The 21770-nt window shown below is 36.5% G+C and overlaps 1 protein-coding gene across 2 annotated transcripts in view; it reads left to right on the top strand.

Annotated features, from left to right (window-relative positions):
- Window positions 1-21770, top strand: part of SLC44A5 (solute carrier family 44 member 5) — a 330443-nt gene that overhangs the window by 191479 nt on the left and 117194 nt on the right. For both annotated transcript variants that reach the window (XM_079128981.1, XM_079128980.1), the window contains exon 2: window positions 19225-19273. In XM_079128981.1, the coding sequence (XP_078985107.1) occupies window positions 19225-19273 (49 nt within the window). The remainder of the gene's footprint in view (window positions 1-19224; window positions 19274-21770) is intronic.

Below are 21770 nucleotides of genomic sequence, written 5' to 3'. Positions count from 1 at the left end.
GAAAATAATACGAGTGAGTGTTACTCAAAACTAAAAATATAACTACTGTATGATCCAGCAATTCCTCATCTGGGTCTATATCCAAAGGAATTAAAATTAATATGTCAAAGAGTATCTACAGTTCCACGTCCATTGCAGTCTTATTCACAATAGCCACGGTATGGAATCAACCTGTGGCACTGGCAGATGAGTAGGTGAAGACAATACGGCATACACGATAGAATACTATTTGGTTTTAGAAAGAAGGAAATTCTGTAAATTGTAATAACATGGATGAAACTAGAAGGCATTATGCATAGTGAAATAAACTGGGCATAGAAAGACAAATACCACATTATCTTCTTATATTTGCATTCTGAAAAAATAAACTTGTAGAGGGTAAATAGCAGAGGATAGGGAAGGGAGAGAATGGGAAGCTGTTGTCAAAAGATACAGAATTTTAGTTACACAGAAGAGATAACCTTTAAGATCTACACAACAAGGTGACTGTACAGTACATCAATAATGTACTGTGTATTTCAAAATTGCTTAGCGAGTAAATCTCAAATGTACCACATAAAATGATAAACAAGTGAGGCGATGAATATGTTAATTAGCTTGATTCAGTCATTCCACACTGTATTCATACATTGAAACATCATTTGTACCCCATAAATGTACACAATTATGACTTGTCAAAGTAATATTAATTTAAAAATAAAGTTAACTCAATTTCAAAAATCAATGAATATGTTCTGGGGTTATAAAGTGTAGCATGGTCACTGTAGTTAAAAATACTGTATTATGTATTTCAAATTTATTAAGGGAGTAGATCATTAAGTGTTTTCACCACATACAAAAACTGATAACTCGGTGAGGTGATCGATGGTTGGCTTGGTTGTAGCAATCATTTCACAATGTACATGAATATCAAATCATCACATTGTATACCTTAAATATCTAAAAATTTTATTTGACAATTAAACCTCAATAAAACTGGAAAAATTTCAAATAATAACAATGTAAAACTTGTTTTTTCATGTAATAATCATATTTAAATTTTAAATATGTAAAGTTTGGCCTTAGTATAACAATAAAGGATAATTTATCTACCAAATATGGCGTGAATATTTTTTGAACTCTACATTCACTGTATCTTTTTAAAATTTATTTGTTCTTATCAGTTATACATCACAGTAGAATGTATTTTGACATATTATACATACATGGATTATAACTACCCATTCTTTTGATTGTACATGATATGAAATTACATTGGTTGTGTATTTATATATACATATAGGAAAGTAATGTCCACTTCATTCTACTATCTTTCCTATTCTCATTCCCTTGCCCTTCCCTTCATTCCCCTTTGTCTAATCAAAGTACTTCTATTCTTCACTACTCCCCCCCACCACTTATTGTCAGTTAGCATCTGCGTATCAGAGAGAACATTGCGCTGTTGGTTTTTTTGTGATTGGCTTATTTCACTTAGCATGATATTCTCCAATTCCATCCACTTACTGGCAAATGCCATCATTTTATTCTTCTTTATGGCTGAATAATATTCCATTGTGTATATACACACCACATTTCTTTATCCATTCATCTGATGAAGGGCACTTAGGTTGGTTCCATGGCTTGGCTATTGTGAATTGAACTGCTATAAACATGGAAGTGGTTGCATCACTGTAGTATGCTGATTTTAAATCATTTGAGTATATGCTGAGGAGTGGGATAACTGGATCAAATGGTGGTTCCACTGCAAGTTTTCTAAAGGAATCTCCATACTTCTTTCCAGAGTGGTTGTATCAGTTTGCAGTCCCATCAGCTGTGTATGAGCGTACCTTTTCCCCCACATCCTTGCCAACATTTATTATTACTTGTATTCTTGATAATTGCCATTCTGACTGGGGTGAGCTGAAATCTCAGTGTAGTTTTAATTTGTATTTCTCTAACTTCTAGAGATGTTGAACATTTTCTCGTGTATTTATTGATTTGTTGATTGTGTTTCTTCTGTGAAGTGTTTGTTCAGTTCCTTTGTCCATTTATTAATTGGGTTATTTGTTTTTTGATGTTATGTTTTTTGAACTTTTTTTATATATCCTGGAGATTAATGCTCTATCTGAGATGCAGGGGGTAAAGATATTTCACCCCTTCTGTAGGTTTTCTCTTCACATTCTTGATTGTTTCCTTTGCTGTGAAGAAAGAAGCTTTTTGTTTGATTCCATCCCATTTGTTCATTCTTGGTTTACATCACTTTAAGTACTTGTCTGCTGGAGAAACTTGGCTGCCCAAATTCTTGCCAGTTTTCTGTTCTGTTCTTCTCTTTCTGTTTTTACTAGGTTTGTTAACTATGAATCAGATACAGTTTCTAGAATGAAATTAAAGTAATTTATAGGGTCACAAGCTTTCATGAGCAATAGCATTGGACTGTAGGCTTTTCTCTGTGTGTGTGTGCAAGTGACACTGAAGAAGCACAGAACTAGAAACAGATTAGTGCAAAAGCCCTATTAAAATTTAAAGGCATGTTGTTTTTCAACACTTCTTAAGTTCTGAAACAGGTTTTCTAGAAGTGGCATCTGGCATGTAAGTTATTGAATCATACTTGTTTTTATAATGCATTTTGAGAGCACGAATAAAGTATCAAATCAGTAAGAAAGTGAAGCCTAGCTGATCTGAAAGTGTCTTCAACTGAAACCAGCAATGGCCATATTTACCCATTTCCCTGCTGTGTGGTACATGCTTTCCCTGTCACACTGAGTTTCACCATTTCAGGGTTTTCTTCCTCCACCCATTAGGAATAGCCTCTCTCCCCTCTTTCAGCAGCTATCTTTCATGTCACTTCCTTTGTGAAGATTTTCCTGGTTTCACAAATGAAGAATATGAATTATCCTTCCCTTGCATTTTCTGAGGACTTTGTTATTTTCCTCTTGGAGCATTCTGAACTCTTTCTTCTATTACAGTAATTGTACATTTGTGTATTCCTGCTTCTTCACTGCAATTCTTTTTCATAAGAGAGGTTGTTTATTGTATATCTTTATGTCCCTGGCGGTGCCTCACACAGCAAATGCTCAGAGAAATAAAATCAATGCTATTCAATACTCAGAGAAACCTCTTTTAGTGGTTGAAATGAACATAAAGGGAAATTTTGGGTTAGGACATCTTCATATGTTAAGGGCTCTCTATCAATGCAGAGTATTGCAAACTGCCTGATCCTTCAAGGTCAAGAGCTGAGATGTGTGGAAAACACTTTAAGTTATTTTAGAGCATGAAAGCCTTCAGAAGCTACAACCAAGAAAGGAAGCCATAAAGATGATCTTCTCCTTTTTCTAACTATTCACTGTTGAGATGATTGAAGACAGGACGGATGGTATATATGGTATGGGAATTAAAATTGATCTGGAATCTTAGGAGCAAAGTGGGAAAAGAAAAGGGAAATAATTTTTATTAAGGACCTATTATGTGTCAGACCCTTTGCATACATTGTTTATTATTTAACAGTAAAATGGTAATCACAACACTTTCACAACTTCTAATTAATGATTTTACATCATGATCTCTTTGATTTTCCCAACTGTGATGTAACTAGTATATGGATTACATCCAGGTTTTAACAGAACCTGAGATATAAGAAGGCAAAATGACTTTTTCAAGACAATTTTTTAAATATAAGGCAGGACAAGAATATAACATTTTTCATCTTGTTTAGCTATCTTTCTGCTACACTGTTTATGTTAGAAGCCAAACAATACAGTTTTACAATTATTTCCTGTAATTATCTTTGACATTAGTTAAGAACTCTTTCTTTACATATATCAAACCTAGTTTTATTTTATTATGAAATTTCTATGAATTAGAATGTATATAGAAAATCTTTGTTAATTCAACAGACAATACAATACAATAATTTAGAAATTTTCTCTAAATTTATCACTGAAAAAATAAAGATACTTTATTAACCTCCCATTCATGATTCTGATAACATAGCGTGGGGACAAGTAGATGCTGAAAAACAGGTTTAAAATCCAGACAAAATGTAGAAATATTTCTCAGCCTTTCATTTCTTTTAATGTTTGCTGAAGTAGATGAAGGTGTTGGACCTGTCCTTCAATTGGATCATCTCAACACAGGAAAGATGACCGAAAAATGAGCTCCCTTTCACTTGAGAACATAAAAGTTGCCTAATGAACCTGAGTCAGATATGATGTCTCAGAGATTGCAGAATGCTTGGGAGAATGAGATGACCTCCAAGATTTTAGTGAAGAGCTCAAGAGTTGGCAGGCCATTGGCTGATCATTTAAATTTGTAAGCTCTTCTTTCCACCTTAGCTCTGATATCTCATTTATCAGGAGACATTCAGAATGGTTGGGAATTGGCTGTAACCTGAATTATATTCAGAGCGCCTAGAGTACCCACCTGCATATAGCTGTGTTGACCTTCCCATAAGCTTCTCTCAAGAATGTATTCACAATCTTCTGAGTCTTGCCTGTGGCATGAGAATGGTCAGGGAAATTTATGGCTAGGGACCGACAACGTCAGTGATTCTAAAAATAGAAGATATAGTCTTTATATTCTTTTTTCTACTTCTTTAGAAGTAGAAACTTTGCTCTAAAATCCCTTAACACAGTTCCATTTGGATTCTAAAATATGTTATTTTAAGAACACTAGTGAGAGAAGGGTAAAGTGTTAATTTACAGGACTTCAAAGTGAATAAAGTGTGGGAGAAGAGTCCTTGGAAACGTGTTGAGCACAGGTTCCATCTTGTCCCATATTATTCCTTCATGAAGAAGCTAAGGCTGGAAGGACCACCCATCCTTGGCTATCAGAGCAGGAGGAATGACTATTGACAAAAACATCACTGAAGCAGCCCCAGGGACTAGACAGTGCTCAGGCAGTGTGCATATCATCCCTTCCTTGTGACTTCATCATCATGATATCTCTGCAGAATGCAAGTTGAAAATCTGGCTGGCTGTCAGGTTTTTGAAATGTGAAAGCAGAGCACTTCTCCAGTCATATTTATGATGTGTTCTAGCCAATAGTTGCATAAGCAGCATAATGAAAAGCATAACTGGCACCCGCTTATTTTATAGAGTGAATAAAAAGTGAATAAAAAGTAGCAGCAAAACTTTAAAATACAGCTCTAGGATACATTCCATTATTTGTTCATAACAGATATTTAATCAGCATCTACTATGAAGCAGACACTGTTCTGACTGGCAGGACCTCCAGTTGTGAATGAAATGAACAAAACCTCCCTTTGTAGAGCCTATATATTGTAATACGGATGGCAGACGCTGAACAAAAACTGTAGGATGAGCAGTATATAGTCAGAATGTTATGAGATCTTTGTTAGGGAAGTGACTTCTTAAAATTACACAGACTGCAGCGGTAATCAAGATAAGAAATGGTTGATTCACTGACTGAATGGATGGAGCCTCCAAACCTGAAAGATGAGAGTCTCTGAAATAATATTGGTATTCTATTTTGGACTAACTGTTTGGAAAATGTAGTCTTTTATTTTTCTACACATGCATGTGTGTGTGTGTGTGTGTGTGTGAGAGAGAGAGAGAGAGAGAGAGAGAGAGAGAGAGAGAAACAGACACACACAGAAAGATCATATGTATGTATGAATCTAACATAATGATGAAGAAAATGGGAAGCCAAATATCATATGATCTTATTTTTGCAAAGCCAAAAATAGCAAAAATTGGATTATATATTGAATTGAATTATGTAGAATGCATAGAAGGTGGTAGGCTACAAGAAAAGTAGGGAAATGATCATCACTGAATTCAGGACAGTTGATACCTCCAGCAAAGAGGCAACTACTTAGCATTCCATTGTAGTAACGTATCATCATTTATTTATCATCTCTACCTTTGATGGATGTTTAACTTTTTTAAATTGTTGGCTATTACAAATGATGCTGCCATGAAAACTTATATGTATATCTTTATGCACATGTGTAGAAGTTTGGGGTATATATTTAGCAGTGAAATTGTTCTGTCATAGGATCAGATCCTGCTGAACTTTTTCAAAACACTTCCACTCATTTTTGTTCTCATTAGTAGTACATAAGAGTTCCCTTTAATCCACAAATTTGTCAACATATAATTACCAAGATGTTCATTTTTTGCACATCACTGTTGGTATATAGTGGTTTTTCTTTGTGGTTTTAATTTACATCTTCCTAATTATAGAGATTCAGTAGTACTTCATTATTTATTGAACATTTGAACTTCCTCCTGTGAAGTCCTTTGCTTTTTAATTATGCTTTTTTTAAAAAAATAAAACTTATTTATATATTTTGGATATTCGTAATTCAAAATACAGGTATTGCAAGCATCCTCTATGGTTATCCCGTCCCTTCCTTTATTGAATCTTTACACGAACAAAATTTCTTATTTTTATTGTAATTAGATTCATTATACATTATTTGTTTTTGAGAATGTTGGAATCTCAACGATTGTAGTGGGAGACTCTCAGAATGACTACTCTTGGCTTTCTGCACATGCAGTCCTACCCTCAAGAGAGGCTGCTTATTATGGAGTGGTGAACATCTGGATCTATGGAACTGCTTTCCCATAATTTAGAACATCTACTGATAAGTGCATTATAGCAGGAAGAAAGCCTGATGTTTCTACGCCTTATGTGAAACACCCTGCTTCCCTCTCCCTACAAAGAGACTGTTTACTATCTGTTCTTCACCCTTAATAAATCCTCCTTCTGAGGCCATAGAGGTTTTGTAATTTTACCTTTCACTTTCAGCTTTTTTGTGTCTAATGAGAAGTAGGGGCTTCAAGTATAACATTATTTTTCCTTAAGAATATCCATTGTCCTGTCATCACTTATTAAATAAAATGTACAATTACTGATCTTTTCATCTGTTTGATTGTAGTAGTATTTGCTAAAATACTGAGAAAGTGTGTCAAAATCTCTACTATAAATGCATTTACATTTTATTATTAAGTTTATAATTAAAATCATTACATCTCCCTGGTTGATTGAAACTTGAAATGACTGTTATTTTACTATCATTTTTGTTTCCAGAGCTTTCCTACAACTCTTTTTTATTTACATCTTTTCTCATTTTCTCTCTTTTGCTTCAAAATTTTTCTATTCTTATTTTTGGAGACATGTATGACATAGGGTTGCATTTTGCTTTTCTATCCAGTTTGACCAGTTTTATCTTTTATGGGCACCTTTTGTCCATTTATGTTTAATGTAATTGTCAATAAAATTGAGCTTATATATGCCTGAGTCTGCACAGGCTGTCTTAATGAAATCCACATAGTAGAAGGCTTAAACAACAGACAGATCTGGGGACTGAAAATTTCAAGATAAAGGTGCTTGCAAATTGGATTTCTATTGAATGCCCTCTTTTTGGCTTGAAAATGATCATATTCTAGCTGTGTCCTCATATGGCAAAGATAACTGGTTTCTTTTCCTCTTCTTACAAGGCTTCAATCCCATCAAGGGGATCCTCTTTGATGACCTCATCTGCATAAAACAATCTCAAAACCTTTCAAATATCATCCCCATGGGGGTGAAGTCTCCAGTGAATCAATTTGGGAGAAACACAGCATTCAGTCCATGCACTGCACATCACCTGTGTTGTGCTTCCAGGTGCCTCACTGTTCTGGGTTTTAGATAAGTCTGATGGCCTTTTTCTCCACCATACAAAAATCCTATACTGGGCTGTGGTGGTAACTCAGTGGTAGAGTACTTACCTAGCATGTGTGAGGCACTGGGTTCAATCCTCAGCACCACATAAAATAAATAAATAAATGGATAAGATAAAGGTATTGTGTCCATGTACAACTAAAAGAAAAAAATTTTAAAAAGCCTGTACTCTTGGATTATGTTTTTTTATTGACATAATTTTCTCTTGTTTTATTTAATCCTATAAGACTTTATTATTATTGGTTTATATAGTCGTGATAACTCTGTATTTCCTCTTTCATCAAAAGTCTTCCATCTGGTCTGCTTTCTCTTCTATCAGAAATATTTGCTCAAAATGTTTTAGTGAGTGCCTGCTGGTGGCATACTTTTTTTTATGTTTATTTTGCCTGAAAGTTTCTTTACTTCACCCTTTTCCTTGGACATACTGCCACTAGTATAGAATTCTATGTTGGCAGTTTTGTTGTTGTTGTTGTTGTTATCTTTTTCATTACTTCTCCCCATTGTCTCTAAGTCTCTGGTCTTTCCTTTTGGAAATATGAATTGGTGTATGTTGCTTTTTTTTTTTTTTTTTTTTTTTTTTGGTGGTGCAGGGATTGAATTTAGGGCCTTGTGTATGCTAGGTAAGTACTGTACCAACTGAGTTGTATTCCCAGTCATGATTTGGTGTATGTTAAAACTTCTCACTCCATCCTCAGTATGGTAACTATTCTTTAATATTTTCCATCCCTTTGTTTCTCTATGCTGCATTCTAAATAATCTATTTTGAATTACATCCTAGTTTGCCAACCATCTCTTCAGCTGTATCTATTCCGATGTCAGACTTATCTACAGAGATATGCACTTCATTTATTGTGGTTTTCACTTCCAGATTCAATCGCCTTCACTTACAAATCTGCTAGATAATTTTTATAGTGTTTCAGATTATTTTCAAGTTTGTCTTTTACTTCTGAAAAATAGTAAGCACAGTTATTTTGTAATCTGGGACTGGTAATTTAAATATCTGAAGACTTTATGGGTTTGTTTCTGTTTGCTGATTATTTAGTTCTTTCAAGGTGTTTTATTTATGTATTTTTTTAAATTGTGAGCTGCATATTTTCTTTGGAAAATTGTGAGAATTCTTACGGCAAAGGTGTGTTATAAAAATGGCCTGTCAGTCAGTTTCCTAGGAACATCTAGGATTCAACATAGGTTGAATCCTCTTTAAATTACTCACACACACTGCGAATTCAAGTGAGGGTGTTTCTTCTTGTCTTTCTACTCAGTGACATGATAATTTCCTCATTGTGGCATTCCAACTTCATAGGGAGCGATCTCTTTTGCTCTACTTCTTGGGGAGTCTCTGGACAATGTGTTTGGTGCTCCTTTCTCCTTAAGCCTGCTAAGACAGTAGATTTCTTTGCGGCTACATTGGCTTTAGTATTATCCTTCTCTCTGTGTTCTCATTTTCATTAGATTTTGGCCTGATTTTGCCTCTTTTTTTGTCAGCTCCTTTCAGGTGCTTTGAAGAACATGTTCTTTAAGCTTTGTATCCATACTTTTTATTTGCTTAGAGAGAGAGAGGCGGGGCGGGGGGGGGGGGCGGAATCTATTCTGTGATTTTCTGCCTCACATATGCTCCATAGAATTACTAGTATAAAGTTCAGGCAGTTCTATCTTGGACTTCTTCCAAAGAGACAGGACTCTAGAAGGGAATGGATAAGCCTCCAGATATTCCAAGTGATTATCTTGTTCTGTAACACACACACCACCAGCACCCTGAGCCTTGGGTCTCTCTCCCTCTCTCTCTTTTAGAACTATTCAATGCGGGCCACGCAGTAGGTTGTGTCTGTCCTTCTTCTCTGCTGTTTCCCCTATTTGTAATTGTAAGGGACTGTCCTGACCCATTGGTGAGAGACTGTTGTTTACCACAATTTTTCAATTATACCACAGATAGAGGCATCCACATGGTACAGAATCTAATAGTGAATTCCATCTATAATTTTTATTTGTTGGAACAAAATAAAAATTCCTATGCATTGTATTGTGCATAGGAATTATGGGCAAATACATGCTTTTTCCCCCTATACTTCAGGGTTGTTTTTCCAGCAATTATCTTCCATCTTCTTGAGTTGTGGCAAAAGTCAGTATTGATAAGCAGTTTAATTTTGTTCTCATCAATAACCTGTGGATGATATGGGGAAGCAGGGGAGAGATGTTATCTCTAGCTCCCAAAACCGCTTCATGTACTTGTGATAAATTATCAAATTCTTGCTATTTTTCTATAGTAGAGTTTACTCTTAAGTTTAATGGAAAGTCTTTTACTCAATTATAACTTTAAAGACAATTTTCTCCTTCTCTGTCACAGTTAATTTTGTATTTATGTAATGGTGAAAACTATCATTTTCCCCAGCCTATATTCAATTTTCTGTGCTATTTCCTGAACTTGGTAAATGGAAAGGCAAGGTAAAGTTACTAATTTTTATATTTAGGGTGAGTAAATATGCTGTTCATTTTCCATCTCTGATTGTGAAATTGTTCTTGTATTTCTTAGGAGGTAGGGAGAAAGAGCCTTGTGTAATAATGAAGTACATAACCTATGAAAATAAGGAGTTACTCCAATGTAATTAGAATATGTCATAGGTCTTTTTTTTGAGTGCCTCATGTTGAGCAATAAAATACAGACATGGCTATAAAGAAATATTAAAAAAAACCCAAGCTGATAACCTTCAAACTCAATTCATGTTCTTGTTTGCTTCTAGATTCTCTTTTTAAATCAATATTGATTCAGAATTTTATTATTCTGAGAAGATGTGTGATTATCCAATAATTCATGGCTGTTCCATAGCACAAATTCACTGATTTGTCATAGTAGTCAAGAGAAATCATTTTTTCAAAAGTGCATTTCCAATGCCCCACATGTGCATCCCTCAGTGCTGCCTATAAAATCAATTTATTAAGAAGAAGCCTGAGTGCTTTGCATCTGCTTTCTTTTAACTGCTCTGTGAAGGTAGATGTTGGTCCTTTTAGGTATTATTTGTAAGGTTATACAAGAATTGTTTATGATTTATATTTGTATAGGGCAAATTATTTCAAATAGTGATACAAACCATTTAAGAACCACCCTTGTAATTTAAAAAAAATCTTTCTTAAAACAGGAGATTTGACACTCATGATGTAATATAGAGTGATTTACCATCCTATATATTTAGGACGCTATTCAGATTGGGGATAAAATAATCATCATAAGATTATTATGCCACTGTATTATTTGGTTTGAAGTCAGTGCTGAAGGTTTCTCATTTGCATTTCCATTAATCTTACCATGTCCAACGTGGGGTCATGTTTCTGTCTGGAACATGCATATTTTCTGCAAGAGGTATTGTCATGTTAGGTGATGCAGCTGGTACCATGCCCTTTGTTTCACCCCCACCTAATGTATTCTTCTGGAATGCATCTGGAATTGTCTTCATCCTTTCTCACTGCTGCAGCCTCAGTCACCACCCACAATCATTTGTATGAAATATGCCTGCAATCTCCTGGTTGGTTTATCTGCTTTAACTTTCCTATTTCCTTTGCATCTTGCAGATACAGAAGCACATGACAATTGTGCTATTTTTAAGAAACTTCGGGGGCTTAGTGAATCCTACTCCAACTCCTGATAACAAGCCTGATTCCTCTAACTGCCACTGTGTCTCCTTCCTCAGGCTTAGCTCTTTGTTATACCTAAACATGCACTCTTGCCCAGCTTTCCCACATAACATATCTCCTCTAAGCAGGCTTAAAATTCCTCTTTTCCAAAAGTTATTTCATTCATATTACACCTGGCTTAGTTATTGAAACTTTTCTAGAATTATTGTCACTTATAGCCAACATGTCAATTCAATCAAAGTTGGGTGGTATTGATTCTACTCCAATCTACTTTGGTTATTAGGATAACATATATTTTATGATTTCCATGTAAGATAGTCTCCCCTGAAGTTAGAAATTGTTTCATTTTTTTCCCTCTCTGCCATTGTTTTATGGGTCACAGAATAGAAGTTCGGAGAGGAAAAAAAAAATTATTTCTTTCAAGATCATACAGCTGGTGGTGGTAGAGATGGCATTTGATACTACATAATTTGATACCCAGTTTTTATTCACCTGTATGGCTATTTTTATCCCTTACTTCCTTTGTTAACTTCTACTGATCTTAACATTACAAATTGGTTGCTAATTTAGTGTTGGTGATACAGGAGTAATTTTTCACATCAGTGTAATTCTAGGAGATTATTTACTTGTCTCTAATCTAAATTGATATCTATCTAAAATGATTAGCTGGTGATTGTCAAGATTGAGAACTTATTTATATTTTCACAACCTAAATTAAAGATATGAGAGTTCAAAATAATATTGACATCCCTTTAAAATATACAAGTATTTATTGAGTGCCTATAATGTATATACCAGGCATTAATGTAGGTAATAGGAATAGTATCATAACTAAAGTCTAGTTTCTGCCCTAAAGGAGCTATTAATTCAGTAAGAGATATGGTAATTTGTGTTAGCTTTGTGATAATGAATTGCTACAAACTTGTGACTTAAAATAACACAAATTTATTATTGTACAATTAGGGTGGTCAGAATTATAAAACCTGTTTCAATAAGCCAAGATCAATGCATTGGCAGGGTGTGTTCCTTTCTAGAGACTCAGGATGGGGCAGGGGATCCATTTGTTTTCTTTTCCAGTTTCTAGAGTCTGTTGCATTTCTCTGCTCATGCTTCTTCCATCTCAAAGCCAGAAATGGCCAATGGAGTTTTTAAAAATTTTTTTAAATTTTTTACGGACTGCATTTTGATTCATTGTACACCAATGGGGTACATCATTTCGTTTCTATGGTTGTACACGATGTAGATTCATACCATTTATGTAATCATATGTGTACATAGGGTAATGATGTCTGTCTCATTCCACCATTTTTCATATCCTGCCTCCCTCTAATTTCCCTCTACATAATCTAAAGTTCCTCCATTTTTCTCTCCCCCCATCCTCCCACCCCCATTATATATCATCACCCACTTATCAGGGAAAACATTTGGTCTTTGGTTTTTTGGGATTGACTTATTTCACTTAGCATGGTATTCTCCATTTATCTGAAAATGTCATAATATTATTATTCTTTATGACTGAATAATATTCCATTGTGTATATGTATCACAGTTTCTTAATTCATTCATCTGTTGAAGGACATCTAGGTTGGTTCCACAATCTAGCTATTGTGAATTGAGCTGCTATAAACATTGATGTGGCTGTGTTACTGTAGTATGCTAATTTTAAGTCCTTTGGTTATAAACCAAGGAGTTGGATAACTGGGTCAAAAGGTGGGTCCATTCCAACCTTTCGGAGGATTCTCCACACTGCTTTCCAGAGTGGCTGCAGCAATTTGCAACTCCACCAGCAATGTAAAAGTGTGCCTTTCCCCCCACATCCGCGCCAACATCTATTATTGTTTGTGTTCTTGAAAATAGCCATTCTAATTGGAATAAGATGAAATCTTAGAGTTGTTTTAATTTGCATTTCTCTAATTACTAGAGATGTTGAACACTTTTCATATATTTATTAATTTTTGTACATCACATCACTCTGAACTTGTTTTTCTTCTCCCATTTCCTTCTTTACATTTTCCGTCTCCCTCTTCCCTGTCCTAATGACTTGCAATGACATTGGGTTCATGCAGTTACTGTTCCTTCATTGAATCACATTTTCTGTGTAAAGTAGCATATTCCTAGATTCTAGGGATTAAGATGTGAACCTCTTTGTGAGGTCATTATTTTGTCCAACACAGCATGAAAACCAATGCCTGTGATATAGTGTGTTAAATACAACAATGCAGATAATAAAAGCATGTGTGTCTGAGAGATGAAAGGATTTAGCTGCCTTGGGATGGGGTGAACTGAGGGTCTCAGCATTGATCTCTAACCATGCTGGGCTCCACCACTAGGACAGTGGCCAGTAGAATGTTACTTCTTATCCTTTTTGAGCATGAGTGGAGAAATTGTGAGGAGAAGTCTAGACTTTCTAAACCATTGTCAAGGGAATGAGGAGGGGGAAATCATATCATTCAGAAGCAACAGGATATACAAAACACCTGATTTGAGGGAGGAAACAAGCAGTACAGAATCGTTAGAAGAGGGGAGAGTAATAGATGGGCCAGATCATGATAGGCCACGTGTGTTGGGTTGAAAAGAGGGAATATCATCCTCTAAAAAATGGCAAAAAACGTGGTTTCTTATCCTTTGTTGAGACTTAGAGGGAAAAGGAACCCTTTCTCTGGATGAATGATTGGCTCCCTTTAATAGACACAACACAATAGATGTATTTGGAAAATAAAGTAAAACAACTATATAATTATTCATAGTTCTGCACTGGCTGTTGTTGAATCTTAAAGCAAATCTTAATTTTGTACTACTCCACTTTGCCATGCTTTTCAGAGGGTTATCTGACTTGCTTGCTCAATGGGTCTTTTAAGTCCCAGAGCATGTACTTGTCTCAAGTTTGCTCCCCCTTTGCTTTCTGAATCATATTTGGTTAGCCAAAGGAAAATATTCCTGAAGGAACAAAATTGAACCTTTTAGATTTTTTCTTATTTTTATATTGATCAGTGGTAGTTATGTTGTCATTTTCTTTGAGAAACAGATTTCTTTGAAAGAAAAGTGTCTCTGTAAGCATGACTGGCTGTCATATCTTCCCATTTGCTTTCAGTTGAGTCAAGAACTGAATTAATTACCTGGATTACTCCTTCATCTTTGTGAATTATTCCTAGTGTAAGGAAATTGCATTGTCTGAGTCCATGCAAACTATTAACTATGTTAACAAATCTGGGACTGTCTCTATCAAATGCTTTTCAGTGATTCTATTATCATCATAATTTGGGTCCTCAAAAAAGTCCAAATTCAGAAGCTTACAAAATATTATCTAATTTTAGGTTTTTTTTTTTTTTTCATTTTCTTTAAATGAGAAATATGAATTATTTCCAACAGTTAAGCCATCTGACAGTGAGGCACTGTGGCTCTTTAGCCAGCCTCTCAGGCTATTTATTCCAGAGATGCAATTATAGCATGTGAGGGGCCCTGTAAAAGCACTGCCCTGTATTGATTTGCAGGAAATAAAAAATTTGCATCACAATACAAATTCTGCCAGCACATGGGGGCAGAGTGAAGTCATAGCTTTCCAGCTGTCTTACTATATGGAATCAGCGAAATCTTATCATTTGACTGTGGTTTCATTGTATTTTCAATGAAAATATAAGGGAGCCAGCATTTTGAATGAGAAAGCATCAGCTTTTTGGGGCAGATTGGACAGTGGCGTTCCACTTACACTGCATTCTGTTTTTTAACTTGGTGAGGTACATGTCACACCCAAATTGGAAGCTGGCCTAAATACCTTTAAACGAGTTTCACCTATCTTTAATGTAAAAGCAGATGATTACAGGATCGATATTTGTTAACCCTTTTCAATTTACCCCCTCTCCCCAGTCATCTGTGGAATTACTTTAAACTTATCAGCGAGGTACTCACTGCTCAGTGGTTCAACACAGGCTTTGGAGTCAGCCTGTCTGCCTTCTAATCCCACTGTCCCCTCTTGTTAGTTGAGCAGGCTGGTGTGAGTAGCTCACCCTTCTCTGCCTTACCTTCTTCAGTGGTAAAATGCAATGATAATAATAGCATACTTCACAGAATTGCTGGGAGCCAGGGCTGTTGCACAGCTCAGCTGAAGGAAGTACAGTTCACATGGCATTCCATATGAACCTGTGCAGAATGGCAGACCCTGGTATGAATAAACAGTCACTTAGTAATCATGATTTTTTCATGTAGACTGTGTAATCAATCCTCTGTCTTGAAATTTTTACTTTCTTGAATGTTGTTTTTCTATGTCTCTTCCCCAACTCTTGTTTTGTATTTTATTCCCAATTACAGTGTTTCTCGATGCTCATATACATCATGATGGCCTGCCTTTCTCTTCATTTGCTCCCTTAGGTTTGGTCTGTTATGTAGAGCTAGGATTCATGATTGTGTATGAACTAGGATAGAGGTTGTGAAATGCAGCTTAGGGGGTCCCCAAACTGCTCTGCCTCAGAATCATATGGTAGGACATTTAAAATTTCAGATTCCCAAGCTCAACCCAGATCTACAGAATGGGAGAATTCAGTATGGGTGTGTGGGTTGCAGGGCTGTTGGAAAATGATGCCCTGAAAGTCTTTGAGACACTAACTATTCAGACTCATTTATATCATGATTTAAGAAAGGAGATCTAGAATTCAGAATAATATAAACACTGGTGTTCAGTCAAAAGGTATAGTCAGAAGATGGGCAGAAAGTGCTGTCACAGCTTGTGTCAATCAGGAACTTGTGTCCATGACCCCCTCTGTGGCCCCGTGTGTCTGTATCACAATTCTTACAACACTTTATTTTGTTAATTTTTTTTCAATTGTTTCTTTTGTTTCAATTTCATTGATTTCAGCTCTGATTTTAACTCTTTCCTGTCTTCTACTACTTTTGATGTTGGTCTGCTCTTCTTTTTCTGGGGCTTTGAGCTGTAGTGTTAAGTCATTTATTTGTTGATTTTTACTTCTCTTCACAAATTCTTCCACTTACTGTTCTAATAGCATCAACCTTTCCTTACAACTGGATTAGAAACCAGGAATGATGAAGAATTAGTTTCCATAATATCTGGAGTCACTTGATTTGGGGCCATCTTTGACTTCTCTCTTTTGTACCCTTGGTCTCACCGTTCCTCAGGTTCTATTTCTCTTTTTTATGTAACCGTATGAGAAATAATAAGCATTTACGGGGGCTTAGGAACTGCCAGAGATGGTTCTAGGCACTTTTACAGGTGTTAGTAAATTTAATCATCATAACAGCTTGTGGGATAGGTACTATTATCATTTCTCTTTACAAAATGGAAACCAAGACTTCACAAGTGAAATGACTTTCTACGGGCACCTGCTAGTGGGCAGCAGTGAGCAGGCATCCTCACCAAGGAACCCTTACTCCTGGGCCCGAAGCCACATTGTTGCTCTTGTTGAACCTTGAATCTCTTTCTATTACCTTACCACAACATGAGTAGTGGCTCACGTGACTTCCACCTGTCACATTGCAATAGATTGCTACTTACTCCCTTTGACCATGCTCATTGTAATACAACATGCAGGTTGCTGCTAGATGGCTATTAAGCACTGCTTCTACTGTGTCATTACTTTGTTCAAAATCCTTCTTTGGTTCCCTGTAGCCTATGATGTATAAAATAAATTCCATCCCTGATTGGTTTGTTTTGGTGCTGGAGACTGAACCCAGGCCCTTGCACATGCTAGAAAAGTGTTCTATCCACTGAGTTATACCCTCAACCCCCTCAGCCCTGTTTTTTTCTTTTGGCTGTATATAATCTGGTACCACACCTTCTATTTAGCTTTATTTTGTTATCTTCCTATCCTATTATCCATCACTTCAGTCTGGTTGATCTTTTCACCATCCCCATAAATATGTATTCTCTCCTGCCTCTGTGACTTTATTCATTTCTACAGGTCTAAATGTTACTTGTTCCTCTAAAAAACTGTAGCTCTAGGAACCCTTCCTTGCTCATCTCCTCAATAGAATGTGGTCTTTTCTTCCCTACAATTCTTGTAACACTGACATTGTACCCTTCTTATGATATTGTATTCTGCTTTTTATTGTAATTATTTGAGTAATACAATGATTTTTCTTTTATCCCCTTGTTGGCTTGTTGAAGACAGAGAATGTATTTTGCTACTCTTCAGATCCTCAGCAGTGGCTTTTTTCACTTGGTACTCATAATAAGTGGTCAATAAATAGAGATAATAAATTTAATGGAATTTTTGTTTTGCCAACTCAGAATGTTTCTCCTTTCCCTTTCCCTTTGTTCCAGTCTTTTACAAAAACCTAACTCTGAAATAAAGATCTCTTGACTGTTCTGCTCCTTGAAGGAATGTACACTCTCAGAAGTCTCATAATACTTGGCATTGTTACATCTTGGTCTATACCTGTGGCTATAACAAAACACCTTAGGCTGGGTAACTTATACACAACAAGTTTATTTCTCATAGACCTGGAGGCTGGGAAGTCTAAGACAAAGTACTGACAAATGTTTGTATCTGAATCCTGTGCTTCCAACATGATGTTTTCTTGCTGTGTCTTCACATTGTGGAAGATGGTTAAGAGGAGGAACACTATGTGCCAACATTGCAGAAGAGATGGCCCGAAGGCTCTCTGGAACCTTGTCCATGACAGGAGGGTACCTCCATTCTGAGGGTAAAGCCCTTATGGATTGATCACTTCCCAATAGGCCCCACTTCTTAAAACTGTCATTGGGAATTCTGAACACGGATTTTGGAGGAACACAAACATTCAAACTATAGCAACAATAAAATGCAGTACTTTACTAATTGTTTTACATGGCATATTCTTTGTTCAAGTATTGCTACACATAGCCTGGTATATAGAGAGTATCAAGAAATATTTATTGAAAGAATTAATATGTCAGTCTTACTAACTAATTATAACGTCTCTAAGATAGGACCACGCCTAATGTATATTCCCCATCTTCTCAGAGCTCTCAACATCCAATACTCACTGACTGCCTGGCTCTTGGATTTTTCATTGCAAATCTGACCTTCCTTTATTGATGTTCTGCCCTTACTGTGATGACCCTGAGGAGGCCTCTGAGTTCTCTGGCTTCATTTCTCCACTCAGCACAGGCAAGAAGGGCAGGTTGCTGATACACAGAGATCTTTTTTCTTCCAATTCCTTTTAAAATTCTGTCCTCAATTCAGGACCAAGTTTTCTTTCGGTGACAAATCCCTACAATGAGTGGTAGGGGTGCTTGCAGGGAAACACCAGGGCTGGGGATTTCAAATGTAGACATTTGGCCAGAAATGATTTTACAGAGCTTGTAACTGTTACTTGCTACATAGCATATGTGCCAAGAAAAAAGTCATCCTGAAAGTACCTATACTGTTAAAGATAAGAGTGTTATGTCACAGTCCCGATGCAATAATGAATAACTGGGTATCTTCCCAAATGGCATGCAGTCTGCCAATAGATCTTTAAGAATCAATTAAAACAGCATTTATATAATAATAATTTAATGTACTCTCCAGTCAGTATGGTAGACATGAACAGTAACTAGCATTGGACCTTCTTGGAGTAAAGCCTAATCTCCTGATTGCTGAGAGCACGGGGAAGCAGGAATAAGCAGACATCTCACATTGTACTGTATACCTCACAGGTCCACAGCAACACTGAGCGGTAGTAGATGGTACGATGGCTTTGAAGGTCAGAAGGGCTTCTAGTTTTGGTAACTTGCATGCACTCTTCAGAGTTGGTAATCAGTAAAGTGAGAGGGTGTGTTCACAGGTACATGGAACATGGTCCTCACTCACTTTTTCCCAGCCTCTCTTCTAGGAATTCCACATTGCCCTGAGCAGTGGACTAGCCAAGATGTACAACCATGTTTTTTAATGTTTTATATTTATTTGCTTGCCATATCACTGGCTTATATGCTTAAAAAGTTCTTTGTTTTAAATGCAGGTGATCCAAGGGCATTTGACCCAGAATTCAAGGGGCCTGTTGTCGAGAGGTAAGCAGTTCTTTTCTGGTGAATGTATTATTTTTTTAACAGACACAGAAAGCTTACTTTGGGCACACCATTTTCCAGTTAATGGAGAATTGTATCTATTGTGAGATGGAAATGACTTATTTCTGCCTAAAAGTCAACTTATTTACACAGGGAAAATACAGACAGTAAATCTTTCCAGGAATGATGAATAACCTCTCCTGTTCAGTTAAGAACTACCTTAAGTTATTAGACCAAGAGTTTGTGTTTCTCAAAATAAGAATCAAACAAAAACAAAAACAAACAAAAAACAAACCCAAATGCTTTCTGAGATTTAACCATCTTGTGGAGAAGAGAACATATTCAAGTAGTTGTTTTATGCACCTGGGTACTCTGTGACTCATTGTTGCAAATGCAGAGTTGCTATGCCAACTTCTTCCATGACATGTGTTTGTGTCACTCAGCTTCTAAAAGCAGAGTGGCTGCCTTAGAGACCATCATTCACTAATGTATCATGTGCACTTTAGGACACTTCCAAATGCTCCAAGGGAAAATATGGACTCATCTCAGCTGGTGCTCCCCCTTCTCCAAGGTTGTATGGCATTTTAAAATTAGCCAGTAATTCTAGTCCTCTTATTATTTATTTTATCCTCTATTCTCAGGCTTCCTGCTAATCAAAAGAGGAGTTATGGCATGGAATGGCTAAATATGAAGTGAATACTATGCTGTTGGTAGCTGTTTTGTGCTTAGCTTTGATTTTGAATTTTGGTGGTCAGATGTCATAATACACAGTGATGTGCAATAATGATCAGCATACTCATTTGCACTTGCCAGTCAACAGCATGTACATGAGCGTCGACTATTATGTGCCCGTGATATGCCAGCTTTAAACAGATGTGCATTCAGTTCATTCTAATTTTGTAAAAAGCCAAAGTCATTCAAAGGTACACTTAGAATGTAGGTGCCTTCTTTAGAAGGAGTCTGAAATCTGTCTTGTTCTCTCTGTGGTAACCGGTGAATACATTTTTTTTTTTTTTTTTTTTTTTTGTCTATTGTACACACAGCTTCATGCAATGTGGGGGTTGCTTTTGCTAGGTTGCATTCTACAGTGACTAATTTCTGAGGACTGAATGTAGCCTATTGTCCTCAAGGAATCTCTAGATGTAATTGAGATTCAACACTAATAATTGAATAAATGAGCTGTCACATTTAGAGAGTGGAAACACAGATTACAGGTGTCTCTTTTCTAGTCTTAGGGAAAATAATGGAGTCAGACCTTGCTGGTTTTATGTAAGACAGTTGAGATCTCACTGTCTTCTGTTCTTTTCATGTGCCACATGATGACATTTTGATTAACAATGCTACACAATGATCCTGTAAGATGATCATATATCCAAAAAGTTTCTATCATTAGTGATGTCATAATTGTCATAATGTCACAGTGCAATTACTCACGTTTGTGCTGATGCTGGTGTAAACACACCTTTTTAGATACTTTTAAACACACAAACACCCTTATGTTACAATTGTCTATAGTATTCAGTAAAATACTATGATTACAGGTTTGTAACCCAGAAGTAATCAGACACACACAAGTCCAGCTTATGTGTATAGAAGGTTATACTGTCTAGGTTTGTGTAAGTGCGCTATGATATTCATACAATGCCAAAGTAGCCTAGCAACAAATTTCTCAGAACAGATCCCTGTTGTTAAGCAGTGCTTCACTGTATTAGGTATTTAATGATGGAACCGGTAGTCCAGGTAAAACCTATACCACTGTGATGGTCACTGTGAGGAAAGCAATTTATTTTCACTTGAGGCCTTTCTGGTTGCCCCAGGCACCACCCAGACCTGTAAAGGTGAAATGGTCATTCTGTGGATACCTCCCCCACCTCCAATCAAAGAACAGGGGAAAGTATCCCATAACCACACAGGCCATGACTGTAGGAAGACACAGCAGGCCCATTTGTAACTCTTTCAGACAGCAGGGTTCTATAGTGCCCTTACTGGGAACACAATTGGTATATTAAAAGAACAAATGAGAGGGTCTAGGGGAGGTTGCCCAGTGATAGCATGCTTGCCCTGGGTTAAAAGAAAATAAACAGATGAGAAACCCCCCAGGTCTCTGTATTGTCTCTCCTAGCAGGGCCAGCCTTAATATCACCCTGTGCTTTGTTGCTATCTTGCTGAGAGGCCCAGAGTCTTATGGCTGTTCTGCACATTCCATTCACCTTTTTGGGTCACACAGACAGCATTTTGTTCCTGGTCACTGGTGTTGGTTCCCATCCACTAAGAATTGAGTGTGTGGGAGCTATTGATCCAGGACACACACACAAAAAAGTGATGTTGATAGTTTAAGGTTTTCCCAGCCCCTTTTTGAAAAAGTAGGTCTCCAGGCCCCATGCTTCATCTTCTATACTCAACAGAATCAGGGTTGAATTGATGTGGTAAGAGTGAAAGGGGTGTTCAGCCGTGTTCTCTGCAGTACATTGGAGGGAAATGAATACACAGATAAAACTAA

This window comes from Sciurus vulgaris, assembly GCF_902686455.1.
Source record: "Sciurus vulgaris genome assembly, chromosome: 1".
Taxonomy (NCBI): domain Eukaryota; kingdom Metazoa; phylum Chordata; class Mammalia; order Rodentia; family Sciuridae; genus Sciurus; species Sciurus vulgaris.
Note: the sequence above shows the minus strand (reverse complement) of the source record. Positions and strands in the feature narration are given on the sequence as shown.